Below are 15,268 nucleotides of genomic sequence, written 5' to 3' on the forward strand. Positions count from 1 at the left end.
CACAGGCCCCCAGCAGTGTTGCCAGCCCAGACCTCAAGCCAGCAGACCACACCATTCCTCGCCCTGGGCAGCCTCAAGGAAACAGGTGTGTAGGAAGACAGATTCTGAAGCAGCAAAACAGCCCCAGACTATCATACAAGTGCCACCATATTTTACTGTTGGTATGATGTTCTTTTTCTGAAATGCAGTGTTATTTTTACAACAGATGTACTGGGACACACACCTTCCAAACAGTTAAGTTTTTGTCTCGTCAATCCACAAAGTGTTTTTCCAAAAGTCTTGGAGATCATCAAGATGCTTTCAGGCAAAATTAAGATGAGCGTTCATGTTCTTTTTGCTCAGCAATGGTTTTCGTCTTGCCATGCAGGCCATTTTTGCCCAGTCTCTTCCTTATGGTGGTCATGAACCCTGAACTTAAATGAGGCAAGTGAGGCCTGCAGTTCTTTGGATGTTGTTGTGGGGTCTTTTTTCAACCTCTTTGAGGAGTCCTCGCAGCACTCTTGGGGCAATTTTGGTCACGCCACTCCTGGCCTGTTCCATGTTTTTGTCATTTGTGGATATTTGGCTCTCACTGTGGTTTGCTGGACTCTTAAAGCTTTAGAAATGGCTTTATAACCTATCCTAATATTTTGGTCTTCTTCATTAAGTCAGACAGGTCCTATTTAAGTGATTTCTTGATTGAGAAGAGGTTTAGCAGTAACCAGGCCTGGGAGTGGCTGGAGAAATTGAAGCAGGGGGGGTGATCATCTTTTTTACACAGGGCCATGTAGGTTTGGATTTTTTTTTTTAAACTGCATTTTGTGTTTACTTGTGTTGTCTTTGACTAATATTTAAATTTTTTGATGATCTGAAACATTTAAGTGTGACAAACATGCAAAAAAGTATGAAATCAGGAAGGGTGCAAACACTTTTTCACACCACTGTAATTTGCCATTTCTGCCCTCATGTCCCCCTCAAGATGACTTGTAGTAATTTTAGTTGTAACCTTCATTTATGCTGATAGTGGCTTTTAGTTTCATTAATGCACAGACAGAGCCATCTTTCAAAACATGCAGAAAATATTCACTTAAAAATCTGTTATGTCTTTAAATCTTTAAAACTGTTTTAAAACACATTTGTGAGGCTTTTTGTATGTGTACTTTATTTTGTACATCAAATTCCAAAACTCTCCAGTATTTGACATTGTATATGCTGCAGCTGTAGGTTGATAGGATAAAACAAAAGCAGACATGACGCTCAGGCAGCCTGTCAACACACTAATCTCTTATTTTGGTAAATAAAAATAAAGTGATACAAGTAGAAGCAAACACTGGGTAGGTACTTATTGCCACTGGTATTCAGTATCAAAGCCAATCATTTTCTTTGGATCCAGGGAAAAGCAAAGATAATTGTCACTAATCGTTAATTACATTTATCTTAATTAAGGGGCTTAAATAAGGGTAATTAACTATTACTGTAAGTTTCAGACACAGGAACGTGCTATTGGTTAAGATAATCTTGTAAGAAACTAATCCAATAAAGAATGCTAATTACTGATCAGCACTAATCTTCCTGCTCTTCTGTTGTAGATGCAGAGAATATTTTAGCCAACCTTTGCACAGCGAATGAGTAGTGTCTCTTGAATTCATGGTGTTGGTGAGGAAGAAAGGACAGGATGGGAAGTGAAGCCAAGTGTAGAATCCTTAATTGTTTCTTCACAGCCTATAAACCACTGAAGTGACCAGTTGCTCAAGCAGTTAAGACAAATGGGTCAATGCTGGCGGATGTTGCTTCTTGGAAAGAAAAACAGTTTGAAGGTAATCTATGCAGTTTTCAGTTTGTAGAAAGTTGATCAGATTTAGTAATTGCACAAAGCGGCATTACTAGAACAAAGGATACAGTTACCATTTTAAAAAAGATGGCACACTCAAAGGGAATGATTTTGGTGATTCCCTAACTTTCCCTTGAATGTTGGTGTGAAGACAGAATTATTGAACAAAATAAAAAACCTTTGACACAGACTGAATGAAATATGGTGAAGCCACTTACCTTTCTAAAAGCAGGTTGGATCTCCTTTGGTCTTCAGAACTTCTTTAACTCTTTGTGGTTTAGATTTAAAAGGGCAATTTTGGTCTGTATTGGTATTATAGAACTACAGAGTTGCTGTGGCTTTGTCTCTATGATCTCACATTCAGTCACATCCCAAAGGTGATCTACAGGATCGAGATTTGGTGACTATGGATGCCATTTGACTACAATGGATTCAGAATCATGTTCAAAACACTAGTTGGAGATGATTTAAGGTTTGTGGCATGGTGAATTATCCTACTGGAAATAGCCATTAGATGATGGGAACAATGTGTCCATAAAGGGATGGACATGGTCAGCGATAATACTCAGGTAGGCTGTGGCCTTTAAACATTGCTCAGCTGGTCCGAGGTGTGCCAAGACAATATAGCCTACACCATACACCACCAGCCTGAACTGTTTATACGAAGCATGATGGATCCATGTTTTAATGTTATTTATGTCAATCAGGTGGGACACCACCAGAACATTACAGCTGAAACCAAGACCCTTCAGACCAGGTAGTGTTTTTCCCATCTGCTATTTTCCAGTTTTAGAGAATTGTAGCCTCAGTTTCCTGTTCTTATCTGACAGGAGTAGCATTGACCAGTTGTGTCACTGTGTAGTTTGAGAGCTGCACACAACAGAAAAACATAGTGAACACAGCGGGGAAGATAATTGGTGTCTTACTTTTACCTCTCCTGGACATTTATAACACCCTCCTCACCTGCAAAGCAGTTGGCATTCTGAGGGACTCCAGCCACCCCTTACACAGCCTGTTTAGCCTCTTGCCTTCTGGGAGAAGGTACCAGAGACTCCGGGTCTGCTCTACCATACAGCTTCACCCACCAGACTGTCAGAAAGCTGAACCCCACGGTTCTGTCTTTTGCACAGCAGACTTGCATGTGTATGTATAAGGTGCATGTGTATAGGAATATATATATTCATGGACATGCTCTTCTCTATTGTACCTTTTGTACACTGGTTTTTAAATTATTCTCTGTAATTTTGCACCATGCACTGGAGAGAAACGTACTCACATACTGTAGAAATTGACAATAAAAAAGATTGACTCTTGAAGGAATCTTGAAAGTCTGTGTGGTTTTCTCCTGCTGTGGCTCATCTGCTTCACGGTTGGACATGCTGTACGTTCAGATATGGTATTCTGTACAACCTGGCTGTAATGAATAGCTATTTCAGCTACTGTTGCCTTTCTATCATCGCCAACCAGTCTGTCCATTCTCCTGTTGTCCAAATGAATCTACATTGTATTATTTTTGGCCAGACAACTGCTGCTCATTGGATATTTTCTCTTTGCCAGACCATTCTCTGTAAACCGTAGAGATGCTTGTGTGTGAAAATCTCAGTAGAAGCAGTTTTCTGCATGTTTATTCACTCTTTTGGAGCCATAGACACTATATTTCAGTTTTTTTTTTAAACTTTATTTTAATTTACCTATCTGCACTGCTTAGTGTGGAGGTCCCCTACATACAATGTGATTTAAAAAAAAACAAACAAAAAAACGCAGAGGGACTCTTTTGCAATAGACTGTGAAATATCTGCATATTACCATGGTGTTCTTTTACTTTATGCTCAAACCATCAATGTGGGGAAGAAACCCTAAATGAGCTTCTAGCTACTCCCATACTGATTATGCTGAACTCTGCAGAGCTGATGCATGTGCTGACTGTCATGTTTCTCATTTAGTGCGCTGAGATTCTCCTCCTATTTTCCCTTTCAGTGTCTTAATAATTAATAGTGTCTTAATAGTCCAGCATTCAGGGTAGCTTAGTTTGCCATCTAACATGCATCATCAGTTATCAAACTCATTAGCTATGTCAGGGCCATGGTGTGTGGTCTACTTATAATAAAAAAAACACTCAAAAAAGGCAAACTGGAAAATTTCATACCTGAAATAATACCAAAACCCACTACTGTTTTCAGTTAAAGGCGTCTTTTAAAATAAAAAAATAAATAAAATACACTGACTGCTATTCAGGCTGATTACTGCATTTTTATTGAAAGCCTTGAAAAAAAAAGCAACAAGGATTATTTCCTATTAATACATAACCAAATTTATAATCCCAAAGCATGTGTGCAGTGCTGATAACTTTATAATTGCCATCGTTAACAGAATACAGAGAAAACATATACTGCTAAACTACTTAAGAAGTGAACATATTAGTAAAAAGGTATTCTGTGTTTCAAAGACAAATAAGGCTGAAAGCATAAGGCTGTAATTCTGACTGTAACTCCGCTATATCACAGTGTCAAAGGAGCGAGTGTAAGGACCATCTCCTTCCCAGCCTACTGTAATCAGAATATGAGAAACTCAGTATTCCAAAACCCCAAAAAGATAAATGCAGGGCACAGGCTTACATTTTTTCAGTTTAGACATATACTTTTCTCTAAATAACTTCCAAATTACACACATTTTAAGGTATTTGGCATGAAACAGGTGCAAATATCACATCTGTAAATGTCATTTTCCAACTATTATAGAATGTAAGCACACCAATATTAAACTATTTATTACTTGTCTATTTCTATACCTCCAAATAATTGTTTTGCGTAAATCCACAAGAAAAACTTTGTCAAATCAAAAATAATAAAGCTTCATTTGTACCAAATACAAATCATATCTGAAAAAATGTCATGGCAGCAAAAAAAGCTTTAATCCGCCTTCTCTATAAGGCTCTTCACCTTAATGGTTTAATTGCTAAGCTGCTACTTGGATTCAAATGAATCAAAGCGGTTCAAATGAGAAAATGAAAGCGGCTAACAGCATCTTAAATCTGTGTGTTGTGAGAAGTTACACTGAGATGTGGTAAATGGCAAAAAACTACATGAGGGTTTTGATGCAACTTCAGTCTGACTGTACGACTGAGGTCTTCTGTCACTTTGTTCAAAGTGTTTCGATGTAGGAAAAAAAGGGGGGGGAGTGAAACAGTTTTTGGTTATTAAAGTGCTCTGACACACCATTAATTAGCAGCAGGATGTATATACACTTGTACAAATTAATCTTTTAAAATTCCAGAATTTACAGAAAATAAATCCCTCAAATGCAATTTAAAAAAAAAAGAAAAGAATAGAAACACTCAGTTCTCTCAGTAGTCACTTCAGCCCGACCTGTGGTTATAACCAATTATTTAAAAAGAAAAAAAGAAAAGAAAAAAAAGGGAAACAACTAAAATCAAAATACTGTCATGCTTATTATCATCCATACTTTACATACAAAATTACATTTCTTTTTTTGTCTTTTAAGAATAAGTTCTGTAAACACTGCTTTAGGTCCTTCAGGTTTGGTTTATACATGGTTCTGCTACAATCTGTTTTTCTTTTTTTTTTTTGTCCCATAGAAAAAAAAATCTGAGGCGTCCTGCTCAGGCGCCTGCAGATCATTTTTGCATGACACTCCCAAACTGTTCCATTATTATTATTACTAATCCTCCAACTTTCTACCCATTTCACATTAAAACCATAGAAAGTGAATTAGGTGGAAGCTCTTGTGTGGCGATGGGCTCAAGTGGGTGTTTTCAACATTTTCAAGCTCCCACTGAAATTCCATCTCACTAAAATATAAAGAAAGCTAAAGGAAATTAGGTAACAGAGAAGAGAGAGTGTGTTAGTTGAGAAGGTCGACAAGGCCAGGTCTGGATATAGATAAGGCATAGCATGGGTAGAGGTTGGGAAGGTTTGAAGGAGTCCACACGTTGGGCAGATTGTTATCCTTTCCAGTACAAAAAAAAAAAAAAAAATGGCGGTAGAGAGTAACATTAGGCGAAGATGTTTGCGTAAGGTAGTGAAGGGATTTGGACATGTGACTTAGAGGCCTTGAAGGAACTCCTGGAGCTGCCTGACAAGCTCTGTGTCCACTGTCTCCATCAGGACCCCAAAGCCCTGGTCCCCCAACAGGGCCTGCTGTGCCTTCAGTTTTTCATAAACAAACTGCTGGAGAGAAACACTGTGAACTGGGTCCTCCAGAGCCAACTGCAGCAGGACAAAGAAAAAAAACAGAGAAAGACAAAGTTACACTCAAGAATTGATGTCTCAGAGTCAGAGTATTGCAAGAAAGCTTGTGGATTACAAAGTATAGTCAATGACAAGGTTCTATTAGTCATATATAGTCCTCAGAGACCACATAACCAACCCGAAATACTCATATACACATATGTACAATAAAATACAGGGACAATATAACTACAAAAAGTTCCATTTTTGGTTCCTGTCTACTTTAGTTTGTGACATTTCCCAATTGTCCAAGAATGCACAAAGTAAAATGCTGTGAATTTGTCTTTATTTCTATCAAGCAGTACACAGAACAGCTGCACATTGCCTTAACGTAAAGCACAGATCTTGGTGTTGCACAGTATAAAAAGTAGAAACTAAACTAAACCAAGGCACGCTATATGATAAGAACAAACTCATAAATTTACTTCAGCAACAATAAATACACGTTTTAATAAAGTCAATCTTCTTGAATTAATGTGAAAAATAACATTCAGAATAGTTCATAGCTATTAGCTCATGAAAGGCAAATGCAAACACTGTATATGAGCACTGACCAGTCATACTCCAAAAAGGAAAATGAAAAGCAACCCAGACATGCTGCCATTTACAACTTTGACATAAATGTCTTAAAAAAACAACTTGCGTTGGAGAGAATGATTCAGTATACGCAGTTGCAGTAATTCATCTTGCGCTAAAGGAAAGTGGTGGAAAAACAATCCTTGAAAATAGAGGGGGAAAAAAAAGCAAGAAAAGTTGGTCGGCTTACTAGAGCCAATACGTTTCTGTTTGTAAGAACACAGTCATTTATTTTCTGTGAAGTGAAGCAAGGGCAGAGGCAAACACAGCAGCAAAGCAAAGGCTGGGAACCTGCACTCTGTAAATAAACTCTGAGGGAATAAAAGTAACAAACATTCTGAAAAGAAAACTTTTTTGTCATTCTTACTCTGTAATACCATCATAACATAATTTACTGAAGATGTCTCTATCTTATGCAAATGATCTGTCATGCAGGAGACGTTTGTGTAAGTATGAGGACCATCTGCATGATTTTTGTCTGTCTGAACAGAGTTTGCTTTGATTTCTCCACAGATTAATTATTGCTATGTGATGAAACATGACCCTCTTCCAACAGTTTTATGAAAGCAGGTTGGAGTGCTGAATTCCACAAGCGCAAAGTCCCTTAGTGACATAATCATCTTTATTTTCCTCATACAAACTTGACATTTCAGCAAGCGTGTGCACTCTTGCACAAGTATAAGGAGCCCCACAAATCCTGCAAGAGGAAAATTAAAAATAAGGGTGGAGAGAGAGGAAAAGAGCCTGTGGTGAAGGAGAATGTCATGAAAATATTTAGACTAATGGATGGCAGGAAACAATACGCAACATGCTAATTAGTGCACTGTCATTGCAGTGCAATCAAACTAGTGAAGAGTGGCCTAATGGGAAAATGGTCATATAACCTGGATAATTACTTTCAGCTCAAGGACTTGGATGAAGTGTGTGCATCTCTCTGAAAAACAAACTGCATCTTCTATTGCAATGTATGGCTGAGTAGGGCTGGATGATGTAGAAAAAATCATATCAATAAAAAAAAAAACGCTACTGATCAATATCAATAATTCTGAAAACATTTTATGCTACCATAACTGAAAGTTTTTATACAATGTCCTTTCTTTCTCCTTTTGTTTTTTTAATGTAAAATAATGCTTCTTGTATTCTGTAAAGCACTCTGAATCACCCTGTCGTTGAATTGTGCTATACAAATAAAGCTGCCTTGCCAAAACAAACACCACTTAACAAGAACAATACAAACTGTAGGCAAAAATCAACCCACCCTTCAGGAGCTGCATACACAGGTCTTTGTTTGCTTGAGTAAATACTATGAAATCATTAGAGGTGTATTTTTGTAGAACTTATATTGGTATATATATATATTTTTTAATTTTGTTAATTACTTGTACTTACACCATTTCTAAACAATGTAAGCAAATTTGTGCCTAAAATGGTGATTCTAAAGGTAATTAAAATCAGCGTGGAGGACACAAGACGGTGCCACAGGATAGATATTATCCTGCAACCATTAGGTTATTTTCTGGGTATGAGCTCAACTTGCTCCTGCTAAGAACCCAGCATCCAATCCTCAGCTGCAACTGATTCTGTCAGTGCTTTTGATTCTATTTTAGTTACAAAAGATGATAGAAAAGACACAAAAGATGACATGTATCAGCTGGAGGAGCTGGTGAAGACTCAACGGGGTGCTGAAGATAATTTTCACCTAATTTGACGGCGTAATTTTAGGTGTGAAATGTTGTAAATACCTGTTTATGAATAATGGGTTTAAAAATAGACCTCAAAATGATACCAAAGAATTTCTTAGTCTGAGTTACTTTTCAGTTCCTCCATTGGAGAGATCAGACTGGAAACTTGCTACTAATCTCTTCAGGTGTAAGCTGGTGATTAAATATGTGACAAAGAAAATAAGCCACTTATTAGAGCCCCGTCTTGTTTTCAACCACATCTAATGAAACAACAGAACAGTTTGATCTTTCTTCATCTTATGTTGGACTGAGAGCAAATTGGACACTTAAAGAATTCACTCCCCCATCTTGTGGTAAAAGTGGCATAACACATCAAAGCTAGCTGGTTAGCATGCTACATACAATCTAATTCAGTGGTTCCCAACCTAACTTCCTAAGCCATGGACCCCCTGCCCCACCTCATGCTGAAAGCATGCTTGGTTTTATGCGTTCAAAAGTTTGATTCTCATCATAAATAATGTATTCTGGCTGAGTCCTTTCCTTTGAAAAAACTAAAGTTAAATGAACAACATATAAACTTACTTTTCCCCCTTAAAATAGGGACAACTTGTGGACATTAATCACAATGACTGAATGTACAAAACCTCAGGGACCCCCTGTGCTCTTTGGGTGACCCCCTTGGGTGGTCCAGACCCCAGGTTGGGAATCACTGATCTAATTGAGAGAAGTAGGTTTGTAATATTTTACTGATAAGTTTCATGAGGTTTTGAGTTTTTAAAGTCCATCTTTACAAATTGCACCATTAGATATCTACTCTGGTCTAAGTTGGAAAACATTTAGTATATTGAACATTGAGAAAATGTCTTTCTTTCTGCTTTAAGGAAAATTCAAATAAATGGAAATGCACTAAGGTACAATGAATAATGTCTCCAAAAAATTCCCATTAAAGAGGAACACACATTTTATATACTGTGTAATGAATGACCTTCTACAAAATGCCAGACAAACAGAGCGTTAAAGCAAAGAAATACAGTCTGTTTATGAAAAATGGCATCTATTTACTTAAGTAGTGCAAACTGAGAAGGGAAATTCAAAAAAGGGGCAATAGATGAGAAGAAAGTCATACTGAAAAGACCAGTAAGAAGGATGGAAAAAAAAAAAAATACACACACATACAAACAAAATGCCATTATAACAGCAACATTAATTACTGAGATTAAAAGTAATGCACTTAGGACACGATATGAAGGGAGTCTGCTCAACAGCACTGAAACAAAATGATCAGCACTGCAGCTGATACCACCAAGAACCATTAGCATGATCTGCTGTCATCTCTGGGGAAAAATCGGAGGCAGAGATGAGAAGATAATGACACAAGTTCAAAGGAAGCATTAAGCAATGAGAGGTGAGGACTTGATTGCTACAGAGACATGAAACGTAAGAAGACCATTTTAAGTTAATAAGGAGAGACGGGTAAAAAGAGAGGGGGCAGTTGTTATAGTTGTTGTAGTTATAAGGAAACAGAGCATCGTAAAGACATCAAGTGAAAACAAGATAACGTGGGACACAGAGACAGCAAGAACTAATAGCTGAACTCACGGCTCAGGACGGATCGAAAACAGCAAGCTGAGGAGAGACAACTAAAATCACAGCCCCCTCAAGTCATCTTTGACAGTATAATTCCCAAACCGCTAATGCCATTTTCCAAAGTAAAAAGTCTCCTCTCATTAGTGTAATAATATTACTGGCTCTTAAAATTTGCCTAGAAGAGACATTTAAAGAATTCCCCAGCCCAGAAAACACAAATCACTGCAAGTGACAGGGGTGCCATGTTTTCTCTGCTAGGAAACGTCTAACTGTTAAGCAACAGCTACAAATTCACATATTACAAGATGAATGTGCGCTTACAAAGATTTTACCTCCTTAGCTAATCTCTTTTATTTTCACTCCTTTTATGGACACTTTTCCTGTACAAGAGTATATTCTTTTAAGTGGAAAGAAATATTTGTGCTTCAGCAGAAAAGAAAGCTTAGTGTGGATAATGATGCAACAACCTGTACTTTTCTGGCTTTTATCTCATACCCCATGGAGCTTCATGTCTAACTGCTAATATAAATACAGTGCATGAGTGTGCAGGCACACACAACCTAGCGTGATGCAATGAACTGTGGGGATGTATGATGTACTGAACTGCAAACTACAAACCATACTGTGAAAGGAGAAACACTGGGTTTGGTTGGCAGATAATAATTTCATCAGCTAAATTATGATGCATCCTTCACAGCCTCGCCAGCCAGCCAGCCAGCCAGCCAGCCAGCCAGACACCTTCAGATTCTCTAACTAAATTAGAAAAACAGCTCTCAAGTGGTCAAGTTTGACTGAGGGGATCAGGTTGCTGAAAACAAGAAACTCTCCTCGCACATTTTAATAACACTGTTCATCTAGAATAATACATTTTCTACTGAGGCTTCAGTTTAATAAGTTGAGACTTGAAGTTACTGGCCACTTTATTAGGCATGTCTGTTCAATTGTTTGTTTAGTTAACCATTTGGCAGCAACTCAATGCAAGCAGGCATGTAGACATGGTCAAGTTGACTTTCTAAGGGTTAAACTGAGCACCAGAAAGTGGGCGAAAGGAGATTGAAGTTTTGAATAATATTATTTGAGAAAGATAAGAACATCTGAAGGCAGGTTTCCAACGTGGTACTAGCAAGGAATTTGTACAAAGTGATGCAGAACATCTTCATGTGCGTTCTTTATTTATCTGCTAAATTTCCATGTCACATTAACAGTGCTAAAAATACAATCACTCATAACGTACTCGTCCAATGAGCCAACAAAATGCAAAGGAAGGAGGTTTTTAAGTGCAGCTTAGAAAATATGTAAGAAGAGCAAAAGGAACCACAGTGAAAATTCAGCTTCGATCCAAACAGAAACAAAGATTAACTACGTATGATGTCCTCCTCTATGTCAACAAAATACATTAGAAAAAATAAGTACATTTTCTTGTTTATTTATTTAATTTTTTTTAAGGACTTATGAATTTCAGGAGACTTATTTCATAAATTCAAATTCCTTCATCTCAGGGGCCAAGGTCATTTTATTTCCATCTGTTATGCTCACATGAGGCGAGGTGGTTATGATGCAGCTTTAGGACCATGCTAAAACACAAGATGTGGCAGATTAATGGTTCTATTTTTAAGTTAACATGTTGACAAACTTGTATTTTCTAAAACCAGCTGGCTGTGGTTCTGGACAAAGGTTAGAAACCTCCATTAAAAGATGGTAAACTGTGGTTCTATGGAACTGATGAGCAGCAGGACAGCAGCTGTGCCAGACCAGTTTCCACACCACAGCAGCACCACCAGCAGCCTGGACTGTTTATACAAGGCAAGCTGTGGTCTGCAAGTGAAATACTCATTACAGAATCTGCATGCCACAGCAGAAATGCAGTTTCCACAGAACAGGCCACGTTTTTTCCATACTCAGCCTTTTATTTCTGACTAACCTCTTACCCCCCAATCAAATTTTATTTACTCTATTTTAAATAAATTAACTGTTTCCTTTGAAATAAATGTATTCAAATTCATTTTGATTATACTGGTCAAAATTCTTAAAGGTAATAATGTTTTTATTTAGAAGAAAAGCCATATCTCATGGAATTTAGCCTGATTTATGCAGAATGTTGCTGTAGGACAGCACTCCATTTAAATCATTAATTCATGCAATTAAAACTTTGTACCCTCAAACATCATTCATGATACAGTCCTGCAGTTTGCGTACCGGCACTCTGACTCTCAGCTGTTGGCAATTTACAAGCTGTAAGACAGTGATCCCCCACAACATCCAAGAAAAGAATGACAAAAAAATACTTAAATTGACTATTTTACTGGTTTAATTTCTGATTTTATTGATAAAAGCGGGGCATTTCTTAATTCGTACAAACCTTGGAAATCAGAACAGGTACTTTCTCTTATCCTGACTAATTAGACACATATTTATGCTGAAGGGTAGAAAACATATGCAAGGAATTAATGAGAGATCCCCAGACTTCACTGCACCAGTAAAAATGATAAAAGTTTAATTTAGCCAATCTTGGCAGACACAAGACTAACAGGGATGTAAAACACATTTTGCACACTTTTATACTGTCCAGCGCTCTAATCCTTGTGCACAAGTAAAATCAGAGACCTGGCTGTGTCATGGTGTGCTGCGTTCTTGAATATTATCAGTCGTGTTTGCCTAACTCAAAATAAAAAAAAAAAGAAAAGAAAATTCAAAGTTAAAATCAATGTAATTTGTCAGGGAGACAGTCAGAAACCATTAAGAGCATAAAGGAAAAATTCAGAGGTAAAATAACACTCTTCTGTCATGTATTATTAAAAACATTTTTCGAGAGTATGTTTTCTGGCAGGAAGTTTGTTTTGTTTAGGAGCATCCACTATTATTGCAGTAATAAAGACTGAACCTGTCTAATAAAGAACGTCTGGACTGTGCTGGATGTTCAGCGTAAATGATTAATACTGTTTTTACTGAACTTTTTTTTTTAAATATACAGCATATATATCTATATCTATGTAGATATTGATATATATATGTATCTCTCTCTCGCTCTATATATATATATATATATATATATATATAAACACAGAGGGATTGACAGGGAAAATATATATAAAAAAGTAAAGAGAAAGAATTTGCATGAATATAAGCCAACCTGATGGAGCACAAACAAAATATTCCAATCATGGCATAAATGCATGAGAAGAAAAGATGAGACTTGTGGAATTGTGAGGAAGAAAATAAATTGAGTGATGATGAGAGTCAGGGGTGGAGGGAGAGTGACATAGCCCTGCTGCGGCTCACTGATAAAGAGAGGATATGGTCTTTATGCCTCAGAGAGAGCAGAAGATAAATGAGGCAGGATGAAAAGAGGAGAGACAAATGAGATGTGAAGAAAGTGGAAAGGGTTTGGAAGTGGCCTAGTGAGCAGTGAAGAGAGTAAAAAAGCAAAGAAGTAAAAACAGAGTAGAGAAACGTGCGAGGCATTGTGCAAATTAAGAAGAAAAAAAAAAAATTATTATTGCAACGATAACGATGCTGCGCTCCCACGGGACTGAAAGTCTGTTCGCTTTTACGTTGTGTAAAAAGCCATATAATAAACTCAGCGTATGCTTATTCCATCTGTTCTGACATTACCAGCGCTTCTATAGAGAGCAGCATCATCATGCTTAGTTGTTTGGAAGCGGTATAGTTTCAAAACTTGATGCCATCAATGTACAATTTACCCTCTGTTTTTGTTAAATATACCCTATAAAAAGAGCTGTAATTAAAGTTATTTGTTAAAAACGTTAGTTGGTTTAACAAAGGTATCTCCCCTAAAAAGAGGCTTTAAGAAGTTGGATGATATATAACATTACCAAACACAGCATGAAAAAATTTAAAGATTTAATCAAATTTTTCTGTGTGAAAACAGTTATATCCATATATCATATATTAAAACTGTTGCAGTGGATGACTCAGCACCATATACAACAAATATGTGGCTGAAAATGGTTACAATAATGCACTTTTAGCTTAAAGCTCAAAGCCGCTGAACAATCTTTTATATTTGCCTTCACAACGTAAGAATGTGTATTTCAAAAAGCAGATAAGCGGCTGCAGTCATGATTTTTATACAAAATCAGTATCCATGAAAGGCTGAGTAATTGAGAAGAGGAGCAAATGAGGAAAAATCATTTGAATGTGTCCATTTGCATGTTTCTCCCACTAAAGTTCATATGATTACGATCTATTAAAGGAATCTTAAGGTAAAATGCAGTGAAGCAAGACGTCAAGAAGTTTAAAGAGCTGAGATAAAAGATAACTGTGGACAACCTTTGTCAAACACTACGTTAGTTATCTGTAGCTTTACATCAATGCATGTAAATCATTTAGTCTGTATCTATAATGATTAAGTTTCTTCCTTTCCACTTTAAGAAAACTGTTCAGTTCAAATTATGTTCTATCAGATGCTGCAAACACTACGTGAACTGTGCATCTAAAATCTAAATAAATGTATTCATAAGAGAAGCCAATCGCATCAGTCCTCTAGCAACCAGGAATATGACAAAACAGATCAACAAATATCAGAAAATATAATAATGCGTCTGTTTGCACAGGGTAGATAGCACTTTCTATGACAACGTGATAAACTGATTTTAATCTGAAAGTTTCCCCTTTTATCTATAAAAGTGCAGGCTGTATAATATGGTGACTTCTAGTGATGTTAAGATTGGAATCAATGGAAGAAGCTTCTCACCCTCTCCCACACCAGCATTAGGTTTTCTGATCCATGCTATTGAAAGAAAGAAAGAAAGAAAGAAAGAAAGAAAGAAAGAAAGAAAGAAAGAAAGAAAGAAAGAAAGAAAGAAAGAAAGAAAGAAAGAAAGAAAGAAAGAAAGAAAGAAAGAAAGAAAGAAAGAAAGAAAGAAAGAAAGAAAGAAAGAAAGAAAGAAAGAAAGAAAGAAAGAAAGAAAGAAAGAAAAAATGCAAACTGTGTCTAAGAGGAGTAAAACCATCTGTCTGAAGAAACAAATCTTATGTGGATTTGCACAATATTCACAAATATTCTTTTGCATTTTTGTCAATATATCTCTTAAATAAAGTATTTAGATGTTAAAAAATGTCCAAATATAACTTTTTTTTAACCTTTTTTCTTAGTCCATGACCACTTAAATGCTTGATTTCATTTAATTTGCTGCCACACAGATTCAATTCTAGCAAATCAAATCTTGGGTGTTGTGACAGTCTGCTATTAATATCCATTCCTCCTGTTTCTATGCTGCATAAGTTGGAGGCGGACCCCGACAGAGTCTAATTAAGACAAGTGGGCCTGGTGTCTTTATATAAAATCTATCTGAACAGTCCATTGAAGCTCCTCTTTCCTCAGCCTCTTTTCTTTTCATGCTAAC

At 36.8% G+C, this 15,268-nt stretch overlaps 1 protein-coding gene across 1 annotated transcript in view; it reads right to left on the reverse strand.

The window, feature by feature from the left end:
- Nucleotides 1-4,040: 4,040 nt before the first annotated feature.
- ipo11 (importin 11) overlaps nt 4,041-15,268 on the reverse strand; it is a 134,182-nt gene continuing 122,954 nt past the window's right edge. Inside the window, exon 30 of the mRNA XM_041999342.1 lies at nt 4,041-6,036. Within this exon, the coding sequence (XP_041855276.1) occupies nt 5,872-6,036 (165 nt within the window). The 3' untranslated portion in view covers nt 4,041-5,871. The remainder of the gene's footprint in view (nt 6,037-15,268) is intronic.

This window comes from Melanotaenia boesemani, chromosome 11 (genome assembly GCF_017639745.1).
Source record: "Melanotaenia boesemani isolate fMelBoe1 chromosome 11, fMelBoe1.pri, whole genome shotgun sequence".
In the NCBI taxonomy this organism is placed as follows: domain Eukaryota; kingdom Metazoa; phylum Chordata; class Actinopteri; order Atheriniformes; family Melanotaeniidae; genus Melanotaenia; species Melanotaenia boesemani.